General features: G+C 58.9%; 3 protein-coding genes across 4 annotated transcripts; 1 reads left to right on the top strand and 2 right to left on the bottom strand.

The window, feature by feature from the left end:
- Window positions 1–1,856: 1,856 nt before the first annotated feature.
- On the top strand, window positions 1,857–5,875 carry B3GALT4 (beta-1,3-galactosyltransferase 4). Its single transcript, XM_088151441.1, has 2 exons — window positions 1,857–4,347; window positions 4,742–5,875. Exon 2 carries the CDS (start codon window positions 4,763–4,765, stop codon window positions 5,825–5,827), a length of 1,065 nt encoding a protein of 354 aa, XP_088007567.1. The 5' UTR covers window positions 1,857–4,347; window positions 4,742–4,762; the 3' UTR covers window positions 5,828–5,875.
- Window positions 5,876–7,010: 1,135 nt separating this feature from the next.
- WDR46 (WD repeat domain 46) lies at window positions 7,011–20,080 on the bottom strand. Its single transcript, XM_088151398.1, is given in 17 exon segments — window positions 7,011–7,329; window positions 8,043–8,156; window positions 8,285–8,380; window positions 8,629–8,723; window positions 8,834–8,981; window positions 9,098–9,251; window positions 9,335–9,434; window positions 9,533–9,668; window positions 10,133–10,283; window positions 10,601–10,705; window positions 10,804–10,865; window positions 10,967–11,054; window positions 16,794–16,906; window positions 16,982–17,062; window positions 17,157–17,288; window positions 17,374–17,458; window positions 17,460–20,080. Coding segments are annotated over 17 exon segments (1,914 nt in total). The 5' UTR covers window positions 17,606–20,080; the 3' UTR covers window positions 7,011–7,221.
- Window positions 20,081–20,223: 143 nt separating this feature from the next.
- Window positions 20,224–26,504, bottom strand: TAPBP (TAP binding protein). 2 transcript variants are annotated; one of them, XM_088151317.1, is made up of 8 exons: window positions 25,796–26,504; window positions 25,272–25,514; window positions 24,641–24,949; window positions 23,567–23,899; window positions 22,376–22,702; window positions 21,504–21,593; window positions 21,396–21,421; window positions 21,118–21,262 (listed from the first exon to the last, which is right to left on the bottom strand). In XM_088151317.1, the coding sequence occupies exons 1-8, from the start codon at window positions 26,472–26,474 to the stop codon at window positions 21,251–21,253; spliced, it is 2,019 nt and encodes a 672-aa protein (XP_088007443.1). In that variant the 5' UTR covers window positions 26,475–26,504; the 3' UTR covers window positions 21,118–21,250. The 2 variants fall into 2 exon arrangements, with proteins under 2 accessions (XP_088007442.1, XP_088007443.1); XM_088151316.1 differs by lacking the exon at window positions 21,396–21,421 and having other exon boundaries at window positions 20,224–21,262.
- Window positions 26,505–27,529: the final 1,025 nt, after the last annotated feature.

The following is a 27,529-nucleotide window of genomic DNA, read 5'->3' as shown; positions in this document are numbered from 1 at the left end:
TATGGCCCACCCTCTGTGAGCCCCTCCCCACTGCATGGCCAAGGGTGGCCTTCCGAGAGACCCTGGCACCAGTGGAGGGCTGGAGGGTCTTCCGGCCGGAGGCCTGGTGAAGAATGGGAACTTCAGCAGAGGGCATGTGAGGGAGGAACCCTCCTCTGATCAAAGGCCAGTTTGTTAACTTGCCTCAGCTGAGAAAAGCAAACCTCAGCTGACCTTTCCAAACTGAGCAACAAATGCCACTTTTATTCTCCTTTCCAAATGATGGAGCCAGTGTCCACCTCTCTAGAGCAGTGGAAGAAAAAGGAGGGGGGAGATTTGGGGGTGGCAGCAGTGCCAGGAGGGACCTGGGGCAAGGAACAGGGAGCCCCTTTGCTCCTCGGGAACCTCCAAAGCTATACTTGGTTCCCAATGACCACAGCTAGGCAGGGCTGGGGGGGGCACTTTCCTCCAGCCCATGAGAGGCCAGGAATATCCGGCCCTCCTCCTCGCACCTCTAATGGAGAGTGGGTACATCTGGGCATGTGGTGGCCCACAGGTGCCCCAAGGGCAGGGCGAGGGAGCAACGTGGCCAGCTTCTATTCCCTGCATCTCAGCAGCCCTGCTCACCTCAAGAAGGGGCTTCCTGCTCAGCCGGACAGACGACTGAAGAGAGGGCTTTCTTGCCCAGCACATTTTAACCAGTGGCACTCACCTCCCCAAGAGGCAACAGTGGGCACCAACCTGGACAGGTTTCAAAGGGGCTTGGGGAGACTCGGGAGCCTGAGGATAGGGATCATGGACAGGAGACCACTGTCTCTTTGTCCTGCGGGGGAACCCTCCACAAGGAGCCCGTGCCCAGGATGCTGGGTTGCAGAACCCCTCTGGCCTCAGTGATGTTCCCTGTAGCTTCTGGGAATGGATTGATGGGGGAACCGGGAAGGCAGGCAAAGCCCAGGACAGCCCATTGACACCTCCCGGCCGCCTCTGAGAGTTTGCTAGGAGGGCCGGCTGCCAGCCTCTCTTCCGTGCCCAAAGAGCTAAACAGCTAAATGCTACAGGAGTGCCCGGCTCAGTTTACAGAAACAGCCTGTGAAAACCCAAGGGGCTTTTGGCATCAGAAGCGGCACACTATGGGAGGCCGGGCAGGGCTCTTGGGACAACCAAAGCAAAACAGCCCTTCATTTTGGGGAAAGCGCTACCATGCAAAGGGCCTGCGCTGGGTCCTGTCCCTGCCCCACTCCAGGCCAAACCGGGCCTGTCCGAGTGCCCCAGCCCCCAGCGGGGGAGCAGCTGGCCCGTCCTCCCGCCAACCGGGAGGGCTCAGCTGGCACCCTGGGAGGGAGATGGAGAGGCAGCTACCGACGGCTGCTTTGCGGGGGAGGGGGCGCTTCTCTGCTGAAGCTCAGCGCCAAAGCTTCCCTGGCAAGCAGCATCACCAAGAACAGAAAACCCACAAGCCCCTGCGAAAATCTGGGGGAGAATGGGAATAGGAGGTTCCTCTCCAGGCACACACCACAGCCCCAACACAACCACACATGCCGCCTGGCTGCAGAAGGCAGGCCGGGGTCTCCAGAGGGCCTGAGCAGCTGTCTGGGCCAGTCTGGAGAGCAGCTGCCTTGGCTCCCGGCCTGACGTCTTGCAAGGCCCTTTCCCAGCAACTCCCCCCCTGCTCTGGGCAGCCCACAGCTGTCCTGGGGCCTCCTGCAACCAAGCAACCGGGCAACCAGGGCCAGGCTGACCTCGCACAGCCTCCTTAACTCCTTCAGGACTGGAGTGGGCTATAAACATTGTTAAATAAGTCAATAAGCAACGGGCATTCTCCCTTACCCACTTTCTCTCTACCCCTTCGCCCCTCACCCCTCCCTTTGCAATCTGACCTCTCTCTGTGACTGACTGACGCAAAGCATGGGAAGGTGAGAAATACATTGTTTTTTAGGCATAAAGGGAGAAAGACAGTTACATACAATGTCACAAAGAGAACAAGGAACGATTCAGATTAGAGAAGCAGGAAGGCAGCCGGATTCTGAGGGGAACGATGCAACATTTCGGCAGCCGGGGAAGGGGGCTTGCGGAAAAGTCTCCAGCAAACAGAACCAACGAGATGCAAAGATTTTGGGTGAAATGGAACTGAAGGAAACCCGGAAGAAGCATTCTAGAATTTACATGGAAACAATGATGATACTGTCTTTCAAAGAGTGGAACTGAAATCAATGCTGTGAATGTTAGTGCCCTGGGAAAACCGGATGAAAAGGGAGTTGAAGGAGCTGCGAGTACTTTGAAAACCAGTAAGGCTGCAGGTGTAGATCTGGGAAAAAACAATCTGGCTTAAAACGTACACGTGAAAATGGCACGGCACGGCATCTGTGCCAACACCCAGAAAAATGCTTTTAGGATTCCCAATAACAGGGAAAGGGAATACGAGTGAGTGCCAGAGCTCTGGGGGATTTGAAAAGGGCTTGGCAGAGTTGCCATCCAAAGGGTTCAGGAGGTCACAGCGAGTGCCCAGACCAAGGTTTGCTCTTCAGCAGGACATTGAGAAATACGTGAATGTCAGCCTCAAAACCTGCTCAGATTGTTGATTTGGAGAGTGTTCACAAGAAAGCAAACAGGCTTGAATGAGGTCAGGTTTTGCCCAATTACAGAGCTGAAGAGGAACACTGAATGGGCGTAAGGTGGGAGTGAGAGTACGTGGGCTGCTTAGCAAATGATTTAGCACTGAGCAGGGAATCAGATGGGCAGCTTCCTCTTGAGATCCACGATGGATTATACCTGTGGCAACAGTTGGGCTGAGTTGCTGGGGTCACAACTGCGTGCGTACTTCTGAAAGCGGCAGACCCAAATGGTCTGCGGGGAACATTGCACAGCTAGTCTGATGGAAAGGGGGGTTGTATTTGGCAGGGAAAATGGAGGGAACGCTTGAAAGTTATACACGGGAGAAAAACCAGAACAAGCAGGTGGCTTTTGCGTATCTTGGTAGAATACTGGCTAGAGATGTTCTAACTAACACCGTTCCAAGGAAAGAACAGGGAACAGAGCTGGGGTAACCTAGTTCTAGATGGGTTTTGTTTTCTGATCTCATGGGTTGAATTTCTTGGCTTATGATTTCTTGTTCCTTTTCTGTGCTGTGTTGCAACGCTGCTCTCCCCTGAAGGATGCGAAGTCATGGCCACAGGAGGAGGGCAGGATTCAGCAGGGGAACAGCCTTTGAAGCAGCACTGAGGGAGGTGGGCAGGGGGGGGCTCCGGGTCCAGCTGGGGTCTGCAAAACATGCGGGTGTGTTGCCGATTCAGCCAGAGTCCCAGCACAACTTAACAGTTTGGGTTTGCAATTGTGTAAGCATATGACTGCAATCAAGGAAAGACTGTGCAATAACCCAATGGAAGGGTCTCTTTGTCTTTGTTGAGTCCCGGAAGCGAGGGGCCCCAGAGACCATCCGGCTCGGGGGTCTCCACATTAAAGCTCCCAGCGATGTGGCCTCTAGCCCCACCCAAGCACCTTTTGACGGGCGTATAATCGAGGGGAGCTGCTGCTTCGTGTGGCTCGGAAACCACGCTCTCGCCATGCAGCCTGCAACTGGATTCCTCCTGAGTTTGCCCTCAGCTGCCGTGGCCTCAGACCAGCCCTGATGGATCTGGCCGCGGCCTTCTCCTCCCGGTAGCTGTCCGGGGGCCTCTGATGCTTGCCGGGAGAGAAGTTCCCCTCACCTCAGGGGCCCCTTACAAGACGACGTTCAAAAGTGCACCCTCAGCATCTCTGGGGCTCTGACGGCTGTCCCTTTCAGCCCAGGGCTGGGCCTCGGCCTCAGTTCAAGGGCACTGCTGGGCTTTGCCTGTTTCCTGGACCAGGCCCCACCATTTGCAATGATTCGCATCTCTTGGATGCCAAGCAGCAGCTAGAAAACAAGCGCCAATATCCAGGATGGAACAGATACCCCCAAATCCTCCATCTAGCCAGGGGAGAGACAAGGAAACAAGGGGAGAGGAGGGGGCTGTGCTGGGAGAGCAGGGCGAAATCAAGGCAGGCTCTCTCAATTCCACCGAGGGGGCCGGGGCAGGGGCCTCTGATGGACCCTGGGGGTGGCAGCGTAGTCTGGCGGAGGGGCAGGCTCTCCAGGGAATCCGGGGGTATTGCCTGCCCCCCGCCCGTTAACAAACATGCTCCGGGAGAGGTTGCTGGAGGGGAGGGGAGGCTGCGGGCCGGGAGCGGGATCCTGGCGAAGAGGCTCTTGAGGCTGCCAAACGGCGGAGGGCCGCGGACGGCGCCTGCCCGGTCGCGCGCAGAGGCGAGAGCAACGCGGGCGCCGCGAGCAGGCAGGTCCGCAGCGGCCGCTCACCCAACCGCAGCGAGCGCCGACTCCCTCCAAGCAAGGTCCGTTTGCTCCGCGCGGCGCCGCGGCCGAGGGCTCCAGGCGAGGGAGCGACGCCCCCGCGGCTTCCCGGCTTTGGCGGAGGGATGCAGGGCGGCCGCCGGCGCGGTACTGTGAAAGCGGCGGAGCCGCAGGCCACCTCCGGCGCGGCGCTCTGTCCGCCGGCCAGCACGGGGCCGCTCGCCGGGAAGCGGGGGGAGGAGGGTGCCGGCGAGGCCGGCCCGCCTCAGTCTCGCCGCGCAGCGGAACGGAGGCCGGCAAGCCTGCAGCAACGGACCTCCGCAAAGCGCGGCAGGCCAGCCCGGGGCTCAGCCGCCCTTTGTCCTCCGGCAGCCGGGGGAGGGGGCGGGCAGGCGGACCTGCGCGCGGAGCTGACGTCCCCTCTCTCACTTGCAGGCCCTGCCGCCGCCGGCGCCCATGGCCGCTGCGCCCCCCTGCCCGAAGCGCTGTCCGCGCCGCTCAGCCAGGCTGCTGGGGGGGCTCCTCTGCACCCTGGCCGCCCTCTCGGTGCTCACGTTCCTGGCTGGCGGCGGCCACGAGGAGCTGCTCTCCCGCTCGCTACCCTTCCTGCTGGCCGCCGGCGGGGGGGAGCAGCCCGTCGGCGCCCCGCTCCTGCCCGCGGACGACGCCTTTTTGCTGGCGCCGCGGCCGGGCGCCTGCGACCCGCGCGGCCCCTGGTTGCTGGTGCTGGTGGCCAGCGCCCCCGGGCACGCGGCGCAGCGGCAGGCGGTGCGTCGCAGCTGGGGAGGGGCCCGCCGCGCGGCCGGGCGCAGCCTGCGGACCATCTTCGGGCTGGGGGTGCCCGGCGAGCCGGCGCAACAGGCGGCGCTGGAGCGCGAGGCGCGCGACCACGGGGACCTGCTGCAGGCGCGCTTCGTGGACACCTACGCCAACCTGACCCTGAAGACGCTGGCGATGCTGGGCTGGGCCGCCGCCCGGTGCCCCGGCGCCCGCTTCCTCGTCAAGGCGGACGACGACGTCTTCCTCAACCTGCCCGCCCTGGCGCGCCACCTGGGCCAGCTGGCCGGCCCGCCCGCCGCCTACGTGGGCCGCGTCCACTGGCGCGTGCCCCCCACCCGGGACCCGCAGAGCCGCCACCACGTGCCCGCCTCGCTCTATCCGGAGCGCGCCTTCCCGCCGTACTGCGCCGGCCCCGCCTACGTGCTCTCGGCCCCCGCCGCCGCCGCCGTCTTGGGGGCGGCTCGCCAGCTGCCGCTGCTGCCTGTGGAGGACGTCTTCGTGGGCTGGTGCGCGCGCCGCGCCGGCATTGCCCCGCGCCACGTGGCGCGCATGATCGGGCCCGCCCGACTCCCGCTCGACGCCTGCTGCTACCGGGAGGTGCTCTTTAGTGTGCACGGCGTGACGCCCGCGCAGATGTTGGCCATGTGGGAGGCGGCGGAGCAGCCCTGCGGCGCCTGGCAACGCGCCCTCGGACTGCTGCGCTGCCAGGCCCTGGCGTGGCTGGCGGCGCTGGCCCCCTGACCGCGGGCGGGCGGCCGGTGGCGTGGCGGCCGGCCGGGTCTCGCCTGGCTGCCAAAGCGGGCGGAGAAGCGGCGGGTTTCGATCCCCGCTTGGGGCTGTTCGCCCGGCCGCTTCGTTGCCCGAAGCCAGCGCGGCCTATCGGCGAGAGGGGAGGAGAGGAGAGGCGGCGATGGATGTCTCCCGCGACCCGTGGAAGCGCCGCTACGGACTCCGTGAGGACACCGTTGCCGACTTCCCAGAAGCCGGGCTTCCCTTTCCGGGCTGCGGGGTGAGAGGCTCCCCTTTTCAAGCGCTCCGGCGGATCACAGTCCGCAGCCGCAGTCCCGCATGACGGCCGTCAGAACAAAACGTCTTCACCTGGCTGGGTTGCCAACGTGGTTAGTTTTTGTGGGGGGCGGGGGTTTTCACTATCGATAGGGAGGACATCCTCCTTTGTAACGAGAGCTCGGGTGGCCTCGTGGCGCGACTGGTGTTCGCAGGCGGGTGAGGGAGAGGCCGTCCCACAGAGCTGCAGGGCTGTGCAAACCTGCAGGTTACCTGGCGGAGCCTGAAGGGGTTGGGCACAGCCAGGCCCTTGAAGTCCAGCGCATGGGGCTTGGCTCTTGTCGGACCTGGGAGTGAATCTGGGCATCATGCCAAGCCAGAACGTGGTGTGGTTGCGAAGGGGGCAACTGTGGTCTCTGAGCCAGGTTTCAGAGGGCCGCGCGGGTCAGGAGAGGAATCTTTGCAGTTGCCCAGTTCCACCTGGGGGGTGGGGTGTGTGTGCAGCCCTTGGGGAAGGGAGGGCCTAAGGACAGATTAACACTGGACCCCCCCCCCCAAAACTGGCAGGGGAAGCTACAGTATATAGACAGGCAGCACACCCCACACTCCCTTGCCCAGCTGATGTCCCCTAGTTGGTCTGCAAGAAAACCGCCAAGCCCTGAGAGGGCCAAGACCTCCACAGCAGCAGGATCTCCCACCCCAGCGGAACATCTGAGAACGCCACTGGGGATGGCTTTTACCCCGCCCGGGGCGGAGAAGGCTCGGCTCCCTCGTCCCAGGCCTGGCTGGGAACGCTCCACGGTGAGGGTCTTGGATGCCCTCCCATTCTCCGCCCACCGCAGAGGCCTCTCCCCTTCCGCAGCCCAGGACCAGAGAGGCTGCCTTGCAGGAGGTGCTGCTGAAAGGAAGAAGCCCCATGCACAAGGCGTCCACAGATCACCACGGTGTATTTACTCAGCACTCCAAGTCCAAAGAAACCATGAGAATTTCAGGGAAGGTCCATGGGACCAGAAGGTGCCCCAGCGCAAGGCCAGGGCTGGGCCGTTCAGGCAGCTCGGCTGGCAGAAAAGCTCCCAATCCTCCTGCGCGCTGTGGGGACGCCTGGGAGCCCTGCCGGCCTTCTTCACCCGCTATTTCTGGAAGCGATCCAGCGCTGACCTGCAGGCTGCAGGGGCTCCAGCCTTGGAGGGGGCTGGCTGGGCCTCTGCCTTGGCAGCCAAGCTCTTCCGAATCAGGGCCTGGGGGGAAAGGCGGGTGGGCGTGAACGGGAGCAGGCAGGGTCGGATCTGCCAGCAGAATGAGCTCTCCAAGGCTGACCCAGCGCAGGGAGAGCCTTGGCCGACATGCTGAGCCCAACGGTGGCCTTCCCGCAGCAGCTGGCTATCCCCGCTGGGCCAAGCCATGCCCGAGCAAGCCACACCAATGCAGAGGGTGGGCTGTGTGTGAAGGGCAGGAAATGGGCCATCCTGCCCACCCCGCCCAGCAGGGACTGGCTGAGTTGCTTTCCCCAGAGCAGGGCTCCAAACTCAGCCCAGGGAAAGTGGGGAGAGCCCCAGAAGCAGGGTGAGCATGGCCAGGAGGGTCTCCCCCACTGAGACAGCCAGAACAGGGCTGATCCCAGCTGCCTCGCGCACCTGCATGAGGACTGCCTTGCCCGGGTGATAGGGAAGGAGGGGGCCATCCGACAAGGGCCCTGCTCTAGGCTCTGGAGCCAGGACCCAACCAACTTGGTAATCAGTTAATAGGGTTACCCCTGAGTCAAGTTTAATCGCTTTCTTGTGCTCTGTCTCATCAAAAATTAAAATTTGGCAACCCCCTTGGTGTCCACGTGTGGCTTGGCAGGGTTGGGAGGGCTGGGAATTCTTGGGATCCAGTGAGAATGTGGCCGTGGAGAAAAGGAGCTGGGGCTGAGCCATGGGCGGGGGAGGAACGGGAGCCTCAGGAGACTTACCCGCTGCTCCTCAGCTGCCACCTCCTTCCTTCGCTTCAGCCGCCTGCTGGCCGAGTCCCGGCCTTTCAGCCTCCGCCGAGGGGAGAAGGGCTCCTTGGCCTCGGGGTCGTAGCCCTGAGGGAGGGATGTGTGGACTCAGTGTCCTCAAACCCAGATGCTGGCAGAGCCATGTCTGGCGCTGCTCTGTCTGCCCAGAGACACTGGAGACATGCCATCGGTGCCCACCGGCCCCGGACACATACCAGCCTCTCTGCACGCTCCTTGTGCTGCTGTTCCAGGGAAACAGTGTCCACCTGGCCCAGCTGTCTGGGGTCCAGGGAAATCAGCTCCGATGGGATCTGCGGAAAAGAACGGGCTGTGAGGAAAAGCAATGGGGGGCTCTTCCTGCCCCCCTAGAGCGCCCTCTGCGATCCATGGCCACAGGAGATGCCCTGAGGGCCTGGAAGAGAAGCCCAAATCCCAGGGCCTCTGGCTTGACCCAGCTGCAGACGGGGATGATGGGCACTGAGGCCCGGCTCTTCTAGGGGGGCTGGAATGGCCAAGGGCACAGGCTCAGCCTTGTCACTGAGGGTCCCTGGGGGCTCACCTTCTCCAGGAAAGCTTTGACCTCCCACTCCTGCCTCTGCTTCCGGCTCCGGAAGGGGTTGTTCTCCAAGGCGTCGAAGTTTGGCTCCCCAGCACCTGCAGTGCAAGTGGGGTGGGTGGGTTGGAGGTGGCCCCTCCCCACAAACATGGTGGCCCATCCTCACCTCCCCCACGGCTATGGGGCAATCAGCCGCTGCCCCACTTACCTGGGACGAGGAGGCTGGCAAAGCCCTGCCCGTGTCCCACGCCCAGCACGTCCTCAAAGGGGCAGAAGCGCAGGCTGTGGGAGGGGCTGGGCAGCGCGTGGCACACGTAGGGCTTCTGGGACGGGCAGACCGAGACATCCTTGTACACCTGGGGGGAGAGGGTGGCATCTTACAAGGGAAGGGCCTTGGGGGCCGAGTCATGGGCCCTTGGCTGTGGGAGGGCCACCCGGGACCGAGGCTCAGCCGCAACGACGCGTCACTCACCTGGACCACCTCCTGGCAGGCGGCCCCCAGGAGTCCCCGCTGGCTGAAATCCAGCAGCCCAGCCCCACAGGGCAGCAGCAGGGAGTGGAGGCGCCGATACGCCCGGAGGTCGTAAACATGCAGCTTGTGATCCAGTCCTGAAGTGGCCATGTAGCTGTGGGAGATGGGAGAGCCTGTTACGCACTCAGTGCCTGGCCCCGTGCCCTTGGCTGCCCCCCAGGCTACCCAGTCACTCACCTCCCAGAGGTGTCAACCGCCACGGCCCTCACGGCCCCCCGGTGGCATAGCATCCTGACCAGCGGTGCCTTGGCACTGGGGCTCCAGAGTGTCACTGTTCCTGCAGTGGGAGGTGAGGGGAGAGGAATGGGGAGAGGAATGGGCAGGGGCGCCCCGGGCAAGGGCCGGGAGATGCTCGCGCAAGCCCGCCTGACTCACCGCTGCTGTGTCCCAGGTGGATGACGGCATTCGAGGGGTTCTGGGCCATCGCCGCCAGCCGGCCTGCCTTGGTGCAGATGGTGCCCACCTCCTTCCCCACTGAGATGTCTAGATACTGCAGGAACCCTGTCTCGCTCTGGGGGTCAGAGAAACAGTTCTGGGGTGTGGAGAGAAGTGCCCCCCACCTATGCCAGGCTTCCAGATCTTGGTGCCCTCCAGCCCAGCTGGCCTTGGTTGATGGCTAAGGATTCTGAGAGTTGGCCCAAACCCACCAGAGAATCTGGCAGCAGTGGATTTCCTAGATTGGCAGTGGGTCAGTCTAGGTGACCGCGGGGTTCCCTCCACCCCTGTGGGGATTCTGTGTTCAGGAAAGAGAGCTGCATGGTTGCACTTTTGGAGCAGTGCGTGGGCTTTTCTTGAAAGCTAAGCACAGCCACATACGTGTGCGGAAAAGAAAAGGTAAAGATTCCACCCCAACAGGCCGGCCGTGAAATCGGAGAAACCGGGGGCGAGAGGTGGCCTTTGCTGGGCCCCAGGAGAGCCATGGCACAGCAGCTTCGCTCCTTGGGGGCCCAACGGCTGGTCAGGGCTCCTGCTCACCGCTGTGGCCAGCAGGAAGTGGTATGGGAGGAACTCCATCCTTTGGACGGCATGGAAGCGTTTCAGGCAGTTCAGTTCCACCCCCTGGTTGTCATAAATGTACAGCCACTTGCGCTGGGCCACGGCAAACATGGTCTCGGTGTGCAGCCACCTGCAATGCACAGGGTGGAAAGTGCGGGGGGCCCATCTGCCCCAGAAGCCCAGTGGCTCCTTTGTGAGGGGGGGTGCGTGGGCACAAAAGCCCCAGCCAAACACAAGCCCTCGGTTGTGGTTTGCAACTCCCACAAGTTGTGACCCTTGTGGACTTCCACCTGTTGCAGTGGAACCACGCTAAGAGGGGAACTCACTGGCCATGCTGGTTGGGGAAACCCTGGTACCCTCCCTCCCTACTCCCCAGTTCCCACCTGAGGGGGCAACTAAGAGCTGGGGCAACTAAGCTGCGCCAACGGGGACATTGCTGGCACTCACGTGAGATCCGTGACAGTCTCCATAACGTTGATCTCGCACATCAGGGACTTTGTGTGCCAGTCCAGAGCTGCCACATGGCCCCGGCGCCCCCCAAGGAGGAGATGCCTGAGGGTAGGAACACACCCAGGGATGAGGGGAAAGAGCACAGGCAACTCCAACCTCCATGGTCCGAGACCCTCTGCAACGCCCCCGCGGCCGTTCACCTGCCATTCCGTGTGTAACTCAGCCGGTAGGGGCCAAAACGGTCCAGCTGCAACTCAAAGCGCTGGAGAAGAAGGAAGACGTGGCAATGAAATTGGGGCGCCCTACCTCACCCCAACTAATAACCACCACCCCACCCCACCCCACCCCACTGTGCCCCTCCACCTTGGCACTGGCTGCAAGGTCCACTGCGGCAGCGATATCAGCCTGTGCGATGGTGCAGGTGTCCTCGTCTTCATCCCCTTCCAGAAACCTGGTGCAGGGAAGGGGGGGGGATTAATGCTGCACCCCAGGCCTCCTTTTTCACCATTGAGATCCATTAAAAATTAGCAAATGCAATAAAATAATTTCAACAAAAACGAGATTCAGTTTTCAAGGCCACTTTAAAAGATGTCAAAATCTTGAACTTTCAAAGAAAGAACAATTTCAAGCAGGCTAGCTGGAAGGAATTGGTTGAACCAAAACGACATCCAAACGCAGACAAGATCTTTCTCCCACATTCATCCCCACACTATGCAAAGATCTGTATTTTTTAATTAAAGTTTTAAATAAACATAACACCCCTTTGAAGGTAATTTGCACAATGCCGTAAAGATGATGTGGCATTAAATCCACAGTATTTTGTGAAATTCCAGTTCAATTAGCAGAATCAGTATTTCTAAACATTTAGAAACGCTCATCCTATTTGAAGTAGCATTTCACAATCTCTTGATTATTCCTGTGTGTGGTAGCATCTCATGATGGATGGTGGCCTTTTCTGGTTGTTTGCTTATAAGCCTCCTGGCAATACGTATCAGGAGCGGAGGAACAGAAGAATCAAAACAGAGGAACGCAGGCACCTTTGCTAAGTCCAGAGCAGTGTTTTCAACCTTGGCAACTTTAAGATGACTTGTGGAGTCCGTGGGGTTCTCTGAGCTTGGTTTTTTTCTTGCAAACGTTTCATTACCCGTCTAGGTAACATCTTCAGCGCTAAAATGGGATGGGGTTTGCTCCCTATTTATGTGCTGTGGCCTGCCTTGCCGGTGCTCTTGAGGGTTCTCTTGATTAACGTCAACAACCTAACTAGGAAAGGCTGGATCACAAAGGAAGAACAGTGGCGGATGAAAAGCATCCTCCCACGCTTCTATGGACGACCAAAAATACAGAAGCCTGACATACCACTCCGACCAATTGTATCTTTACCAGGGACTCCAACATACAACATAGCGAAAGAACTGGGGAAAAAGCTTCACATCTCACAGAGAACAGTGAATATTCTATCAGCTCCTCACTGCAGTGCCTCCAGAAAATCAAAGACGTACACATAGATGAAGATGAAATTATGGTCTCATTTGATGTCACGGCACTCTTTACGTCCATAAACCCAGAACTAGCAAAAGAATCCATGTCAGCAGCACTACACAACACACCCGACCTAACTGAATACACCCAGATCGGAATACCCAGAATCACGGACCTTGTCAACCTCTGCCTCACCACCTATTTTCAGTTTGATGGACAAATATCCCAGCAAATCAGAGGCACACCCGTGGGATCACCACTGTCAGGACTCAGAGCAGAGATTGTAATGCAACGCCTAGAAGCCATAGCACTTCCCCACATACAGCCTAAAATATGGATCCGGTACGTAGATGACACCTTTGTTATACTAAAAAAGAACAAGTAGAGAAGACACATGAAACCACCACCAACATCTTCAGAGGAATAAAATTCACCAGAGAGGAAGAAAACAACAACACGGTCCCCTTCCTGGAGATCCTCATCAGCAGAGGAAACAACAGCAAATTAGAAGCCCAAGTCTATCGGAAGACAACCCACACCAATCAAGTACTCCACTACCAAAGTAACAACCCAACCTCCCACAAGAGGACCTGTGTAAGAACATTATTCAAGCGAGCACAAACGCATTGTAGCAACCCAGAACAGCAGAGAAAGGAAACAGACTGCCTATACAACATCTTCCAACAAAATGGATAACCACGCAACTTTATCAAAAAGTGCCTGACCACTCAACCTACTACAACACACTCTACACAAGCCAGGAAAAGGATCACACTGCCATACATCAGAAACATCTCAGAAACCACCAACAGACTATTACAACCACACGGCATCTCTGCAGCACGCAAACCAACAAAATCACTCCAAAATATCTTAAGCAGACCAAAAGACCCAGTAGCCCAAGAAGGAAAAACAGGAGTCATCTACAACATACAGTGCAAGGACCGTAACGGCCACTATGCAGGACAGACAGGCAGAAGGCTGGCAGAGTGCATCCATGAGCACCAACCAGCAGTCAGAAGACACGATGAAAACTCCTTAATCTCACCGCACGTGGACAGACTCAACCATAGTTTCCACTGGGAAACTGTCAGCATCTTAGACCAAGCTAAATCCAAAAATGTAAGGGAGTTCTTAGAAGCTTGGCACTCAGACAAGGCAGCCATCAACAGGCACATAGAGATAAACAGCATCTACATACTATTCAGAAGAGACAAAAGACCAGAACATCTCCTCACCAGCAATCATCACCCAGATAAGCAAAGGTTACCAGCAGGCACACGAAACAGTGAACAATACCTTAATCAAGGAACTGCCAGAGGCGCAAAACAAACCCCACCCCCCAGCACTGGCAAAGCAGGCCACAGCACATAAATAGGGAGCAAACCCCATCCCATTTTAGCACTGAAGATGGTACCTGGCCAGGTAATGATGTTTGCAAGAAAAGAACCAAGCTCAGAGAACCCCACGGACTCCGCAGTTCAACCCTGAGCTACACATATTCGCCTCTATTGGTTTAAGATGAGTGGACTTCATGACTGGCTGGGGAATTCTGGGAATTGAAGTCCACTCAACTTAAAGTTGCCAAGGTTGAGAAACACTGGTCCAGAAAGATTAAAGCGCCACCAGGAAATCCAAGGGACCTTCACCCCCTTGAGCAGAAGCAGTCTTTTTGTTGGCCTGGGGGTGAAAGTGAGAGGCCTCCCCAAAACCCTCAGGACCCCACAGGCAAAAAGGCAGAAAAGATCCTTTTCAAGATGCAACTTGTGGAACTCCTGGCCACAGGATACAGCATTCAGCCTGGAACGGCCTGCCTCCAACTGACTGCTCCTCGGGAAACAGAGAAACTGCTGGGGAGACCCTTTGGCCTGCCCGGGGAACAGGGCGGTGTTGGTTCCTCCTGAGCTGGAGGGATGAGGGACCAAAGCAGGTGGTCGCAGGGCAGGATAGCTGCTTCAGGAAGCGGCTGACCAGCCGCAGCCAGGATTTGGAGAGCAGCAGGCACCAACAGTAGAGCTGCCCAAGGAGGACCAAAAGGCTTCCCGTGGAGCCCGCATTTGCAGAAGGCCTCCGTGCTGAGACTTTCTGGCTTAGCAACATGGAACAGTCAGGCTGATGGCAAATGCCGCTGAATCAGAAAGGCCAAGGTTAGTTCAGTACGCAAACTCTCCGAGGGAGAGCAGAAAGAACGGGAGGCCGTGCTGATCCATCCGTGCCTTTTCTATGCTCTGCTATATGCACCTTTATATCTTTACATTTCAAATGATGTAAGAAGAGCAAGCTCCTCTGTCCCTCTCTTTAACGATCTTTCAATTCGCAGGACAGGACGTGAAGCATTTTCATGGAGGATTTATTATCTTTACATCAGCAAATCTTAGGACATCGACCTTCAACATGGTCAAAATTTATATTCTCTGTAAGGGCGAAACCTACATTGCCCCCCAGTCCCCAGTTCTGTTGACAGCTGCTTGGACTTTTTAAAATGTTAGAAGGTTGGGACATGTAGACATTTTTATATATTAAGACATTTAGATGTTTAAACATTTATCTTTATATATTGTATAATATGAAGTAAAAGCAGGCCTAGCAAAATGCTAATATTCCCTTTCCTGTATGTATGGTTGACTTTACTTCAGATTATCAAAATGTTGCATTCTTGAGGATGTGACCTTTAACACTTTTCAAAATCTCAAGGATGTGTTAATTGCTCTCATAGTTTGTCTCTTCCTGACTGAAAAGGCGGCAACTCATGTAAGCAGATATACTGTCTTGACTTGATAGTGTCTTCTTGTTCAGATGACCCCTCACAAAGAAAGATAAGCGGTTCTGACCTTGTTTCTTAGGGATGTAAATCAGGACAGCGCCTGGTGGACAATCAGAGTGATAAAGGATAGTTTACATATGGCTGTTAACACTCAAGGTGATAAGAAATTAGTTTACATATAGAAAGGAAGAACCTTATTCAGCATCAGAGAAAGGGGTCCTGGATAAGGGGAGGAGTATGGATCAAGGTAACTGGTTTTGATTGGATCAGAAAGGTCATGACATCTTAACCTGGGTTTGAATGTAACAGAAGGTATATAATGTACTGTAGGGAGGGGGCCTGGTGCGGCCGCCCACCTAACTGCTTGCTGTCATTGCTTCTGCTCTTGGATAAAAAATAAATTTCCTAACTTCATGCAATTCGTCAGTGTCTTTACTCCCGGCTCAGAAACGGACCTGGTAAGATAACTTTTTCTTCCAACAAAAAGTTGCAGAGAGCCGCTGCAACAATGGCAGACGCCTAGCATTTTCCCACCCCAGAGCCAGCAAACAAGGGTGAGTTACAGCTTCCTAACTGGCAAAAGGGGTTGATGTATTGATACCAATCAGACAGAGTGAAAAAAATCAAAGACTTTTGCAACCTCAGTCTCGGGGGTTTAAAAGGAATATTGTAATAAACACCACAGACGTGACTCTGTCCTTCCAGCTCCCCAAGAGAGCCCATCACAGGAGCAAACCGGCACAGCCCGAACTCTGCCTGTACGACTGGGGCCCCAAGCCCTCTGGGGATTACTTAGCATGGGGAGGGGGAGGCAGAGAGGAGCACCCGAGCCTGGCCCCGCAGGAGGCACACAAGAGGCACCGGCCTCCCTGCCAAGCAGCCCTTTCTTGCAAGTGCAACACGAAATCATTGCTACAAAAGACAAGAAGCCTTTGGCAGAGACCCAGAAATTGGGGCGCTGTGGAGGGTAGAGGGAATCATTTCAGATTTTCATCTTTCAAAGCCTTTTTGTAGGGTGCTGCCTAGTGAGAAAGTCTGCAGGCTGGCACATTCAGTTGGCTTTTTTCTCCAAAGCAGCCCCGGCCTCTAACCATCCTCCATCCAGAAAAACTACGGGTCAGAAAGGAAGCAGCTGAGGGGAGCACAGAATCACTCTGGACCACCTTGGAGGACGGAGGTCTCAGCAGAGAGACAGGGGAGGACCCGGGGAACTACAGAGTAACCACGTTCACCTCTATTCTGGGAAGGTCTCCAATAGACGATCGACAAGTTGTAGCATCCCATCCAAGGGTTCATAAGGAAGGGAGCCGGTGTAGGGTTCTAGCAAAGAAATTGTGGCTGAGCAGCCCCTCTCCTTCGCCGAAAGAGTCACCAGCTCAGGAGATCAGGCAGGCGTGCCATGGTGTACTCGGAGCTGACAGCCTTGGACAGATTCCCTTTAAGAGAACGGCAGGAAATGGGGGAGAGGGTGACCTTGCCGTTGGCTGAATGACAGCACAGAAAGGGGGTTCGCTGATGGCCCCACGCCAGGAGCCTCTAGGGCAATATCCAGGATGTGGGGGAGATGCGGGCACGCTTATCAAGTGCACCGGTGGGACAAGGCTGGGAGGGGGCTGACCGGTAGACGAACGAAGGAAAATCCAAGAAGATCCAGAGCAGTGGGCAGAAGGGAATAAGACGGAATTTTACAGGGAGAAAGACAAAGTCCTGCACCCGAGCAGCAAAAATAAAAGGCGCAAGTAACCGCTTAGCAGCAGTACATGGAGCCACCAGCGGGACGCAGCTGCTAAGAAAGCGAACGGCACCTCGGGGCACTTCACAGGCCCAGACCGCGGGAAAGGCTCCATCGGGCTCAGGTCGCCCCCTGAAGACGGCCCGGTCCCGGGCACCGCCGCTCGGAAAGGGCCGAGGAGGGCCGAGGGCCGCCGGAAGCGAGGGGGGACTCACCCGGGTTCCTCCGGGAGCAGCAGATCCATCCGGGCCGCCTGGCGAGCCGCCGCTTGGGCCTTCTCCTCCTGCGCGGCCAGCCGGTGCTTCAGCCGCTCGCTGGACACGGCCTCCTGCGGGACACGGCAGCGTCAGAGGGGCGCGGGGGGCGGGGGGACAGGCGGGCGGGCGGGGGGCCGCTTTCTCACCAGCTGCTGCGGGGGTCCGCGCTGGAACTTCCGCGCTCGCTCCGGGGGGGCGCCGGCGGCTCCGGCGAAGGGGTCCGCTTTCTGCAGGGGGAGAACAGAGGGCGCCGTGGGGAGTCTGCCCGGGACCCCCTCCCTCCCTCCCTCCCTCCCTGCCTCGCCCGCCCGCGCTCCTTACCCCCGAGATCTGCCTCTTGCCGCCCCGCTCCGTCCTCCTCGGCCGCCGGGCCTTCTTGGTCTCCCGAGGGGCCGCCCGCTCGCCCTCGGCTCGGCCCGGCTCCCCTTCCCAGTAGCGCTGGGGCCGCCTGCCCTGGGGAGGGGAGAGGGAGAGGGGCTAGTCCCGCCGCCGGGCCCCGAAGGCGGCGGCCGGGGTCCCCTCCGGCGCAGGGCCTCACCTTCTTCCTCGCGGCGGGGGCGGCCTCCCCCCGGGGTCGCTCCATTGCGGCCGCTTCGTCCCCGCCTTTCCCACTGCTCGCCTCGCCGCTGCCCCACGTGCAGCCGCTTCCGCCGCCGCTTCCGGGCCGCTCTCAGGACGCGCGCAAGCCGCCCGGAAGCGACGCCACAGGAGGCGGGGGGGAAGAGGAAGCGGCCGCCATTTGCGAAGCGGGAGGAAGCATCCGCGGCCATTTTGGGAGAGGGCACGGCGGGCCTCTAGGGACCCTCTTTTGACGGACTTAATTTCAACGCGTAAAATGGCTTCTCGGCGGGCGGAGCGCAGCTCGCGAGCAACCGTCAAATCGCGTTATTTGCCACGACTTCTTAGCCTATCCTACAACTGCGATATTTTGACGATGATAAACAAGGAGGATCTGAGGAGTAGAAAAAAAGAACAGCAATTTAAAAAGCGGCCATTTAAACAGACCGGACTGGAAGGAAGTGGCTGGCCACGGCTGCCCCAACCTAAGATGGCTGCAGCCTCACCCCGCCCTTTCTTAAGATGGCCTCCGCGGGCGGGGCTTCCCGAGGGAGGCTGATCCCTGTTGGCTGTTCGCAGGCTTCTGCCTTAAAGCCAGGCCCGCTGGGGGGTTCTGGGAGTTGAAGTCTTAAAGGTACCGCGTTTGAGAAAGAGGGGGCTCTGGCGCAAACAGGAAAGAAGAAAGAAGAAGAAGAAAAGGCGAGGGGCGGGTGACGCGCGGCCCTCCGGGCTCTCGGGGTCCGGCGCGGCGGAGGATTTCCCCCGGCCGAGGCTCTCCTCGTGGCGGTCCTTGAAAGCTTGCTCGAGCTGCGGTCCGCGAGGTTCTTAAACCGCTGACGGAGCCGGGCTGTCGGCTCAGCCGCCGCCGCCGCCGCCGCCGCTTCTGGCCCGGGGAACCGCAACGGCCGCCGCTTTCCGTAAAGGGGCGCCTCCCAACGGGCCAGCTTCTCGCGCGGACGGGGCGGCGGCATCCGGCGAACTTCGGGAGAAAAAGCTCTCCGCGGGTCTGTCCCGAGAGCAGGCGCCGCGCCCCCCGCAACGCCCTCGGGGCTCCAGCGGGAGGCGGCGCGAGGCTGAGTCGACGCCGCTGCGGGGGCGCGACGCTGGGCCGGCCGGGCCCGGCCCGGCCCTGCGGAGGCCCCGGGCGGGCGACCTCCAGGCGCACCGCTCCGCCTTCCCGGTGGGTCGGGTCGGGACGGCAACGGCGCTCGGGGAGTTGGTGACTGGAAATGATCGCTTTTCCCAGGCCTGCAAGGAGTCGGCACCTCGAGGTGATCCCCACCCCTTGCCAGTCTTGAACCAAAGATAACAATTTTGCCATCTGACATACTATTTATATTATTATTTATTAAATTTATATGCTACCCATCTCCCCTCTGGGCGGCTTACAATTAAAAAACTGTAAGGACATTTTTGACTGAAGTTTGTTAGATGGAACAGGCACTACCAGACTCCTGTTCTCATGAGAAACTGATTGTAATTGTCCCTTTTACACAGGGAATGTATTATTATTAGCAATAATCCTTTCACTGGCTGGGTGCTTGCAACCCCTAATATTCAGGGTTTAATGAATGAAATCACAAACAAAATGATTAGGATATGGGAAGTAAACAGTGAAAACCTGAAATAAATGTATTTCCCCTCTGTGGATCCCCTCCCTTCTGGTTCCACCCCCCCCATCTTTTAGATCAAATGTCCCAAATGGTTATTTTTCATCGTACTATTCAACAACAGCACTGCTCCATCTTACGTAAACTCCTAAAATTTGAGAACTGAAAGAATAAAACATAGGTAAGCCGCGCTAATAAAAATGGCACCTCCAGTGACAAAGACTCAGAAGGTCAGGTGCGATGGGGTTCCATCGGCTTCGTCCCCCTCAACGTGATCACGTAGCGGGGGGGATTCTCTCAGAGTTGCGGACCAAAAGCTCTCTGAATTGTACCCAGGAACCTACAGAGAACCAGTGGTGACTGAAGCAGCGGTTTGCCACTGGGCTGCCGTGTTTGGCACCAAGTGGGGCTCAGACTCGTCTTCCAAGGCACCCGTGTGCGTCTGGCAGAAGTCCACATCCGAGGCAACGAGGGTGCAACTACAGCCAGCCCATCTGGCTCCAGAGCGGTCACATCTGGCACTCCCCGCCACGGCTCCCACCTGCTGTTCCAGCTACGAGTGCAGAGAAGCTCCCAGAGGGCTGACTGGCTCATCGGGGGGACACGACCCCATCCAGAGGCCAAGTTGGGGCTTCCAAGGAGCCACCCCATCTTGCAGGATTCAGCGTGAGCCTGTTTGGACCATCTAACTCCCGATTGTTCAGACCACCCACGTCCTACTTGGCCCATGAGAAGACCAGACGCCAGACCAGCCGTGGCTTCCCAAAGATGTTGGGAAAGATGGGGGCACCCACAGCAGAGTGGGCAGGTCTGAGTCTCAAGGAACGTCCCTGGATCAGCAAGCAGGGAGTGGTCGTGGGGGGACCATGCCATGTCTGAGAGGCCACGACCTGGCTGCTGTGCCACAGGGCAAGCACTCAGCTGCCTGCAGAAAACCTGCTGGGTCTGTCGCCCCAATGGCGTCCTGGAGAAGAAAAGCTTTGCTCCTCTGCTCCCGCGTGGGCAGGGTTTGATCCCCCCTGGCACTGGCAGGTGGCCCTGTTCATCACCAAGCTGGGAAAAGCTCCAGATGCACTTGCCAACAGGTGGGCTGCCAGGACTGAACCACCACCTTCAGTCTGGGAGTGGGTCAGCAGTAGAGTCATCCGGATCTCCCTCGTTCTGCAAGCCACACATAATTTCTCCTCCCGCACCCCAAAGACCTCCCTTCAAACCGTACATTTCAACGGAAATCTTTATGGGCTGCTGCACAGAGCAAGGCAGGCAGTTGGCAATCGACGTGCAGCTTACGATCTGCAGCAGGGAAACCCCAACAGGCCTGGGGGGGAGCAGTGCCAGACAGCCAGGGGACGGTAGCTGCTGCCTCGGGAGGCAGGCTTCTCTGTGGCGGTGCCAGAGGGAGAGTCCGCAGCAGACCCCATAGATGGCCTTGATCTCGTGAGGGGCGATACGCTCCGTCCACCTGGCTGCACAGGGGCTTTTGCAGGCCCGGTGTTCCCCTGGGCAGAGTTTCCACTCGTGGCAGGACAGGACCAGGCTTGGGTCCTTGCCTGTTTCCAGAGCCACTTCCTGGCTCCAACAAGCAAAGCGCAGTGCCCCCAGGCCAGGGAGCCGGGTGCTTCAGCCGTGCCACCTCCTGGCCGACGGCCTCTTTTCTGTCCCGCAGCTGGGGGGGCGGGGGCAGGCAGGAAAGCCACCCCCCCACCCATGCCACAACAAAGGGAGCCCAATTCAGGACTTGAAAACCAAAGTTGCTTAAATATCCATGGCCAGATTACAAGACAGAAAATCTGGTGCCAGGCCCTCTGCTGGCTCTTCAAACGCCTCATGTCTGTGTGCCCAGAGCAGACCAGGCTGGTTCCATTACTTTAAGAGCAACAAGGGCCAATATTTTGGGAGAGCTTGCACAACTGCCAAAGGGGAAAACATGGGCCTGCTGTGAAAGCAGCCCACGGGGAAAAAGTGAGGGCAGGCCCCTCCCTACCCATCCAAAGGGCCCTGGGGGCAGGCGGGCAGACCTCCCCATCTCGCCAAAGGGGTGAGGCGGGAAGGGGAGTGGGTTTCCTGCTTGCTTTATCTGGGAAGGGCACACAAGCATCCCAAGTGATTTTAGCACCCCCCTCCCCAAATTGCCAATGAAGATCCCCCAAAGGACTCCCGATGCCTCCTTCAGGTTTCCTCTGCGCCCCTTTCTTGAGGATCCAAAGGGGGCTGCACGACCCAGGAGGACGCTGTCCACTGACCGGCTCACTCCACTTTCTGTGGGAAAAAGAGACTGAGGTGGGAGGAGGTTCAGGTGTGGCTGAAGGTGCCGCCCGCTACTCCTCTGCCCCAGCCCGGCAGGATGACCAAGAGGCCGCGAACGGCCAGGCACAGGACGTCGGGAGCTCACCTCCGACCTCTCCTTCTCTCCAAGCACTGCAAGAAAGCAAGCAACCTGGTCAAATATGACGGGGTACCCTTTGAAGGGGGGGATCATGAGCAACAAGCGAGCGCTTACCTCGCCTGGAAATCGCCTGTAGGAAGCCCAGGAGTGCAAAAGCTATCAGGAAGAGGCCAATGACGTCCTCCACAGAGGGGCCTGAGGATCCTGGAAAGGAAGGGAGGTGGGGAGTCCGGGAAAGGGGCATCAGCCCCCCTGAAGCCAGGTGGGACCCTTCCCAGCCCTTTGGGGTGCTCTCCTGGAAACCTCTTCCATCAACGCGTCCCACGCAAGGCGGCCCCGGGGACATCAATCGGAACCAAGCCCCGCGAGGGCTGAGTTCCTGGGGAAGAGGGGGGGGAGCCCAAGGTCCTTGTGTGCTGGTTGGGAACTCTGGGAGCCAGGGTCCCAATCCAGCTGGCCCAGGTGTTCTCTTAAGAGCAGCACCTCTTTAGTCATACCAATGAGCTGGCTGGACTCTGCCATGGGCCCAGAGGCTCTTGCCTGCACCCAGGGTTGATCGCACCCTGACCCCGCCTGGAATTCCTGCAGGATTTTACCACAAAACCGAGGGTCTGCACAAACACCGCTTTCAGTGCACCCTGCAGGGCAGACTGGCACTGGGACCCCATCGTCTGGGGCTGTACCCAGGATTCACCACCTGCCTCTGGTGCCAGCAGGACCACAATGCCGCCAAGAGAAGCCATTTCACACTTGTGGGTCCAAAGAACTGTTATTCCAGTCCCTCAAAACTGGGGGTCCCCCAGGGCCTGTTCTTCTGGTCCCGAGTCAGCCCTGACTCTGGGTGGATGCACGAACACCCTGCAATTTTCTTGCAGCAGGTTTGGAAGCAGTTTGCCCTTGCGTTCTCCTTACACGGGGGGATACCCTTCCTCCGCAGCCTCCCTGCTGTTCCCCCACCAGTGGTCCCACCGCTCCTCTGCACCTACCTGCCACGTGCAGCTTCACAGCCTTCTGGAGCCCTGCCTCCCCCAGCCCCACATGAGTCATGTGGCAGCTGTATGAGGACCCCTGGTCTCCTGGCTGGACAGCTGGCAGGCGGGCAAAGCTGGTGAAGCTGTAGGTGCCATCAGGGGACTGCCGGTGCCCTGATTCCCAAGTGTCCAGGAGGACCTCGTGGGCCATGCCAGGGCTGCGCCGCTTCCAGACCACGGAGACGCTCTGGGGGTAATAACCAGTGATCTCACAGACCAGCTCTGCGTGGGTGCCAGGGGGCACTGAGAACGGGACTGGGCGGAGGGTGGCCTTGGGTGGCTCTGGGGGAAGAAAGAGGGAACAGGTCACAGGGAGGATGTAAGGTTTTTCCCCTAAACTCAACCCCCCTTTTCCTCCCAGGAAGACTAAGAAAAACAGAGGCCCATCATCTACCAGTACCAGATAATGCAGAAACAGTGGCTAGAAGATTTCTGAGCGTTGCGTAAAATAAAATAATTTCTTTCTTGGCAAGATTTAGACCCTGTCTTTCATTCAGGAACTCAGGTGGTGTGCGCAGCACTCCATCCTTCTGGTTTCTCTCACAACAACCCTGTGAGGTAGGCTGGCGTGAGAGAGTGACAGGCCCAAGGCCCCCGATGAGCCTCCAAGGTTGGGGGTGAATCTCCTGGGTCTCCCGGCTCTAACCCAACCCTTCACCACCACCCTATTCATTACACCCAGCTGGCATCTCAGTCTGCTGCCACCAAAGAACCAAGCCAGCATTCCTTGAGCTTCCTCTGGCCTGGGTGAGCGTTTGCTTTCCGCAGAATCCCGGGACCTTAAAATACACCTCCGTTAGCAAAGGCGAATCCTTTCTTCTGCCCGTTAACAAAGCTTTGCTGGGCCCCAGTGGTTCCAGACCTTGGCTCCCAGCAATCCAGTCCAGGCATGGATCAAACTGCCCAGCGCTTATCCGACGCCTGAACTTGGGGAAGGGAGCAGAAGCCTTCCAGTGCGAATAGCCCCCTCCCCCCACCAGGGACTGAAAGAATTATTCATCTGGCCCCACAGGATCTCCTCCTGGCTGCCCCGGAGCAGGCTCTGCAAGCCAGGGAGAAGCTGGGGGAGACCCTGCCTGGGCTGGGGGCCCTGGGGGCACCCAGCAGCCGAATGGCGTGAAGCACGGGGGGGCTGGAACCACTCACCCACGATCTTCAGCTCCACAGCCTGCTGGGCATGAAGGTGGGGCAGGTAGATGGAGCAGATGTAGATCCCCTCGTGGTGCACCTGGACCGCCTGCAGCTGCAGCGAGATGTTGCTACTCACGGGATCCAGAAAGAGCCGGGCCCCCTCCTCAGACACCGACATGCGTTGGGCAGCTCCGTCGTAGGCCAGGATCACCCGGCCTGCCCCGCTGTACTGGTGGCGCCACTCGACTGAGAAGGCCACAGCTGGAGCCGAAAAGCTGCAGTCGAGCAGCACGTCCTGCCCTAGGCGGGACTGCAGGTGGGGTGTCCGGGTGAAGACGGAGAGGACGGCTGCAGAAGAGGAGAGGCCTGGTCAGCCAGGCCCGCATGCCCCTTCCACGTACCCCGGCTCCCCCCGCAGCCAGGTTTCGCGGGGAGGCCCAGGTTCCCTGGGGAAGATGGCACCCAGACGTGGGGCTAGCTGCCTCCCCATTAACCTTTGGGGGGGACAATTCTAACTTCAAAAATCAGTGTTTAATTTCTTCTAAGGCTTTAAAATTCTTCATTAATGTTTTTTTGCTAGTTTTAAGTCTGGATTTATTTTGTTGCCTTATGCCCTATGTTTAATTTGTATTCCTAAACAAGTCCTGCTCCAGCTAAACAAAGAGGAAGGAACAAAAGAAATAAAATAGTAAAAAATCTGACTGTTTCCTTTACTGTATTCTCAGTAACAGAAAATGACTTTTAAGGATAAATTATTTGAAGGAAAAATGTACACCTTATTCCACTAAATATAGCCTTGCAAAAGGCTTTGTTCAAGCTGCCTCCTCTTGTTGAAATCTTTCTCACCAATCACAACCCATGGGATATGTGAGACTTCAATTCCCATCCTTCCCAGCTGGGGGAGATGGATCTTATCACCCTGCCCATCTGGAGAGCATTATGTTTGGGTTACTACTTAGGAGTAAGCCTATACAATTAATTCAGGATTGTTCTTGTTTGCAATATTATTGCTAAGAAAGAAGGAGCAGTCAAAGAGAGCCCCCCCATCAGTAGCCCCCTCCCTTGAATTCACGGAGAAAGGTCCTGTACCTGTTGCTGTACTGACGCTGCTAGTCTCTTGTTTTCCAGACAACGGTGCCTCCCCGTGGAGGATGCTGCTGACCCCAAAGTCCACCTCCGGATTCTGGATGGTGGTGATGACCCACCGGCCTTCCAGGGAGCGGGGGCAGTCCTTCTGGCTCACCAGCCCCACAGCCCAGGGCACGTGGGCCTCCTGGGGGTGGTATGGGTTGATCTCACAGGAGACGTGGGCCTCAGCCTCTGAGTCTGGGAGATCAGCCCCCCGCCAGAGGGGGTGGGCCCTGGGCTCTCTGCTGCTCCAGAGGGTACCAGACGGGTCTGTCCAAAGGAAGGGGAGACGGAGAGGTGGGGTGGTTTCTTCTCTCTCTCTCTCTCTCTCTCTCCTGCTGGCCAGAACACCCAGCCCTGTACTGGCAGCCCCAGGGCCGGGAACCCGCTGGGAGCCGATTTGGCATCTTTGAGGGTGGCCTCGGAGAAATGGACTTTAAGGCCGGCACCCACCGCCGAACCCTCTCTTCCCGCTTCAGCCTCCAGCGGTCTGCCCTGGCCCGCCCCGCCCCCCGCCTGAAGAGAGCTAGCTCCTCAGGACGTCACCGCTCCAGAAGAGGAAAGTCAGCCCCGTCACGCCAAGGCTTCGTACCCAGCAGCTGGAAGGCCAGGCCGGCCTCCACCTCCGCGGGCAGGTCGTGCTCCAGGGCGGCTTCAGGCAGGCGGCGGCCCGGCGGCGGCAGGATGAGCAGGGCGCGGCGCTGGCTCAGGTCGCTGGGCATCACCGACCCCCCGCCGCCGCCGCCGCCGCCGCCGCCGCCGCCCTTCTCCTCCACGAACCAGCAGCCCAGCTTGGCCGCGGCTGAAGGCGGCGGCGGCGCGCTCAGGGCCGCACCTGCAGGGCGGACGAAGGCGGTGAGCCAGGCGCAGGCCGGCCCCGCCTCTCCGAGGAAGGGAAAGCGGAGCCCGCCCGAGCGGGGAACCCCCGCGGCGCTTCTCCCGGCCCGCGCTCCCTGCCGCGGGACAGGCGGTCGCCCGCGGGTCAGCCCCAGCCCCAGCCCCAGCCCCTGCCGGGGGCCACGGGGCCGGGCGGTCGCCGCGGCTTGAGGGCCCCTTGTGGGCGCAGGCGGCCCCGCCTCCCCCTCCTCCAGGCCCGGGGCGCCCGGCCCCACTTACCGAGGACGAGGACGGGGAGGAGGAGAGCGAGCGAGGCGGCCATACCGAGCGGGAGCGGACAGGCGGGGACCGCGAGCGGGAGAGCAACGCTGCGCGCTCTGCTCCGGCGGCGGACCCGCTTTCGCTTTCGGCGGAGGAGGAAGCCGCGCGGCCGGGAAGGCGCGGCCGGCTTTCGGCGCCGGAAAACGGGGCGGCCGGCTGCTCTCCGGCGCGGAATCTCGGGCCGACGGCCCCGGGCGCTCCCATTGGGCTCCTGCGCCCCAAAGCGTCCCGGTGGCGCGGGCGCGAAGGGGCTCGCGCGCTCCCTCGCGCAGAAGCCGCCTGTCGGCACCGGCTGACTCGGCCTCGCGGCCGCCGGATCACCTCCTCGGTCGGGGCACGGAGAAAAGGCCCCCTGCGCGGCGGGGGGCAGCAATCTCGGCGCCGAATATTCTCGGCTTCTTTCCAGCAGGAAGCACCCAGAAGCGCCTTGCTTTGCTGCTGACGGTCGGCGGCTGCCAAGCCGAGCCTCAGCTCCGCTCTCGGCCCCAACGAAGCCCGCGAGCTCTCTCGCCCGCCCGCCCCGCGCGTTAGGAGAGGGACGGGCTTCCCACGAAGCGCTCGGTGCCCGGTAGCCTCGCGGAAAGGAACATGACGGCGCGCGTTCCAGTCCACTTTCCTCCGGGCAGGGCGATTTCATGCTCGCAGTGATCCCCAGGGGCCGCAGGTAGCAGCTGATCCGGAGACAAGCTGGATGGGAGACCACCAGGGGATCCCGGGATCAGTATTAGGAAGTCAGCAAGCATTCCGGAAGGCAGCAGGGGCAAACCCGTCTGCCCTGTTGTCCGAAAAGGACACCGAGGCCGCCCGGCAGTCACAGCTCAGCTGGAACAGCTTTCCTTTCAGCCTTGGGGGAGTCTGGCCTAGGCTCTTCCAATGAAGGGGGTGGGTGCGCAAAGTGTATTTCTTGTGCTGGTGACACAGCCAGGGAGTGGGCTTGGGTTGGTGTGTTTGTCTTCGAAAGTTTCCACTTGTGCCGAAATGTCCGACGTGGCCAAACAGGAGTCACAGCTTGGATTTTACCACAAAATCCTCAGTATCGGCTCCCCATCTGTATTTACACCTTCACACCAAATGAACACTCCGGTTCCCCCCAAATATTCGGCACAGCCGCAAGGGTGAGGTGGGCCCAGAGGAAGAGCCCGCTGAGGACGAGGGGGCAGGGAGCATCCGCAGGGGCCCCGTTGTAGGCCCTGCTGGAGTGGCCCCTCAGGGGCAATCTTTGGGCCTCCAAAACTGGTGCTAGCTGTGGGGCCTCTTCCCTAAATAGCAAGCCTGTTTGGTCTCGGAGTTTGTCTCCAGCAGAGCCATGAATAAAATGCCAGTCAGAGGGCTCTCCCAGTTTCCTCTTTGCCAGGCAAGACGAGGGCAGACGTGGCAAAAGGGTTGAAGGAAAAGCCATGCCCTAAACCAGACTTCATTACCACATTTTCCCCTAGCTTAGGATTTTCTCCATTGAGCACTGGTTTTGTCATTTTAGTTTCGGACATGGACCTCTTCCTGAATCCAGCCTTCCTGTCCTTCACGCCCTTGTCCCTTTCCCTCCTTCCTTACGGGCAAGAGGCTCGATTGAGAGCTAGAAACTGAGACAGGATTAGAGTTGGGGCAGGTGTTGAGGGGATCACTCCGGAAGGGGGGGGAAGAGAGCATCTGCAGGAAGCGTCACCCAGAGACCTGGAAGCCCTTCTGCTCTGT

The sequence above is a fragment of the Python bivittatus genome, unplaced genomic scaffold (genome assembly GCF_059951505.1).
Source record: "Python bivittatus isolate LINGU-HERP-01145 unplaced genomic scaffold, Pbiv_v1 ctg000650_np1212, whole genome shotgun sequence".
Lineage (NCBI taxonomy): Eukaryota > Metazoa > Chordata > Lepidosauria > Squamata > Pythonidae > Python > Python bivittatus.
The sequence above is the reverse complement of the archived record's forward strand: the minus strand, read 5'-3'. Positions and strand labels throughout refer to the sequence as shown.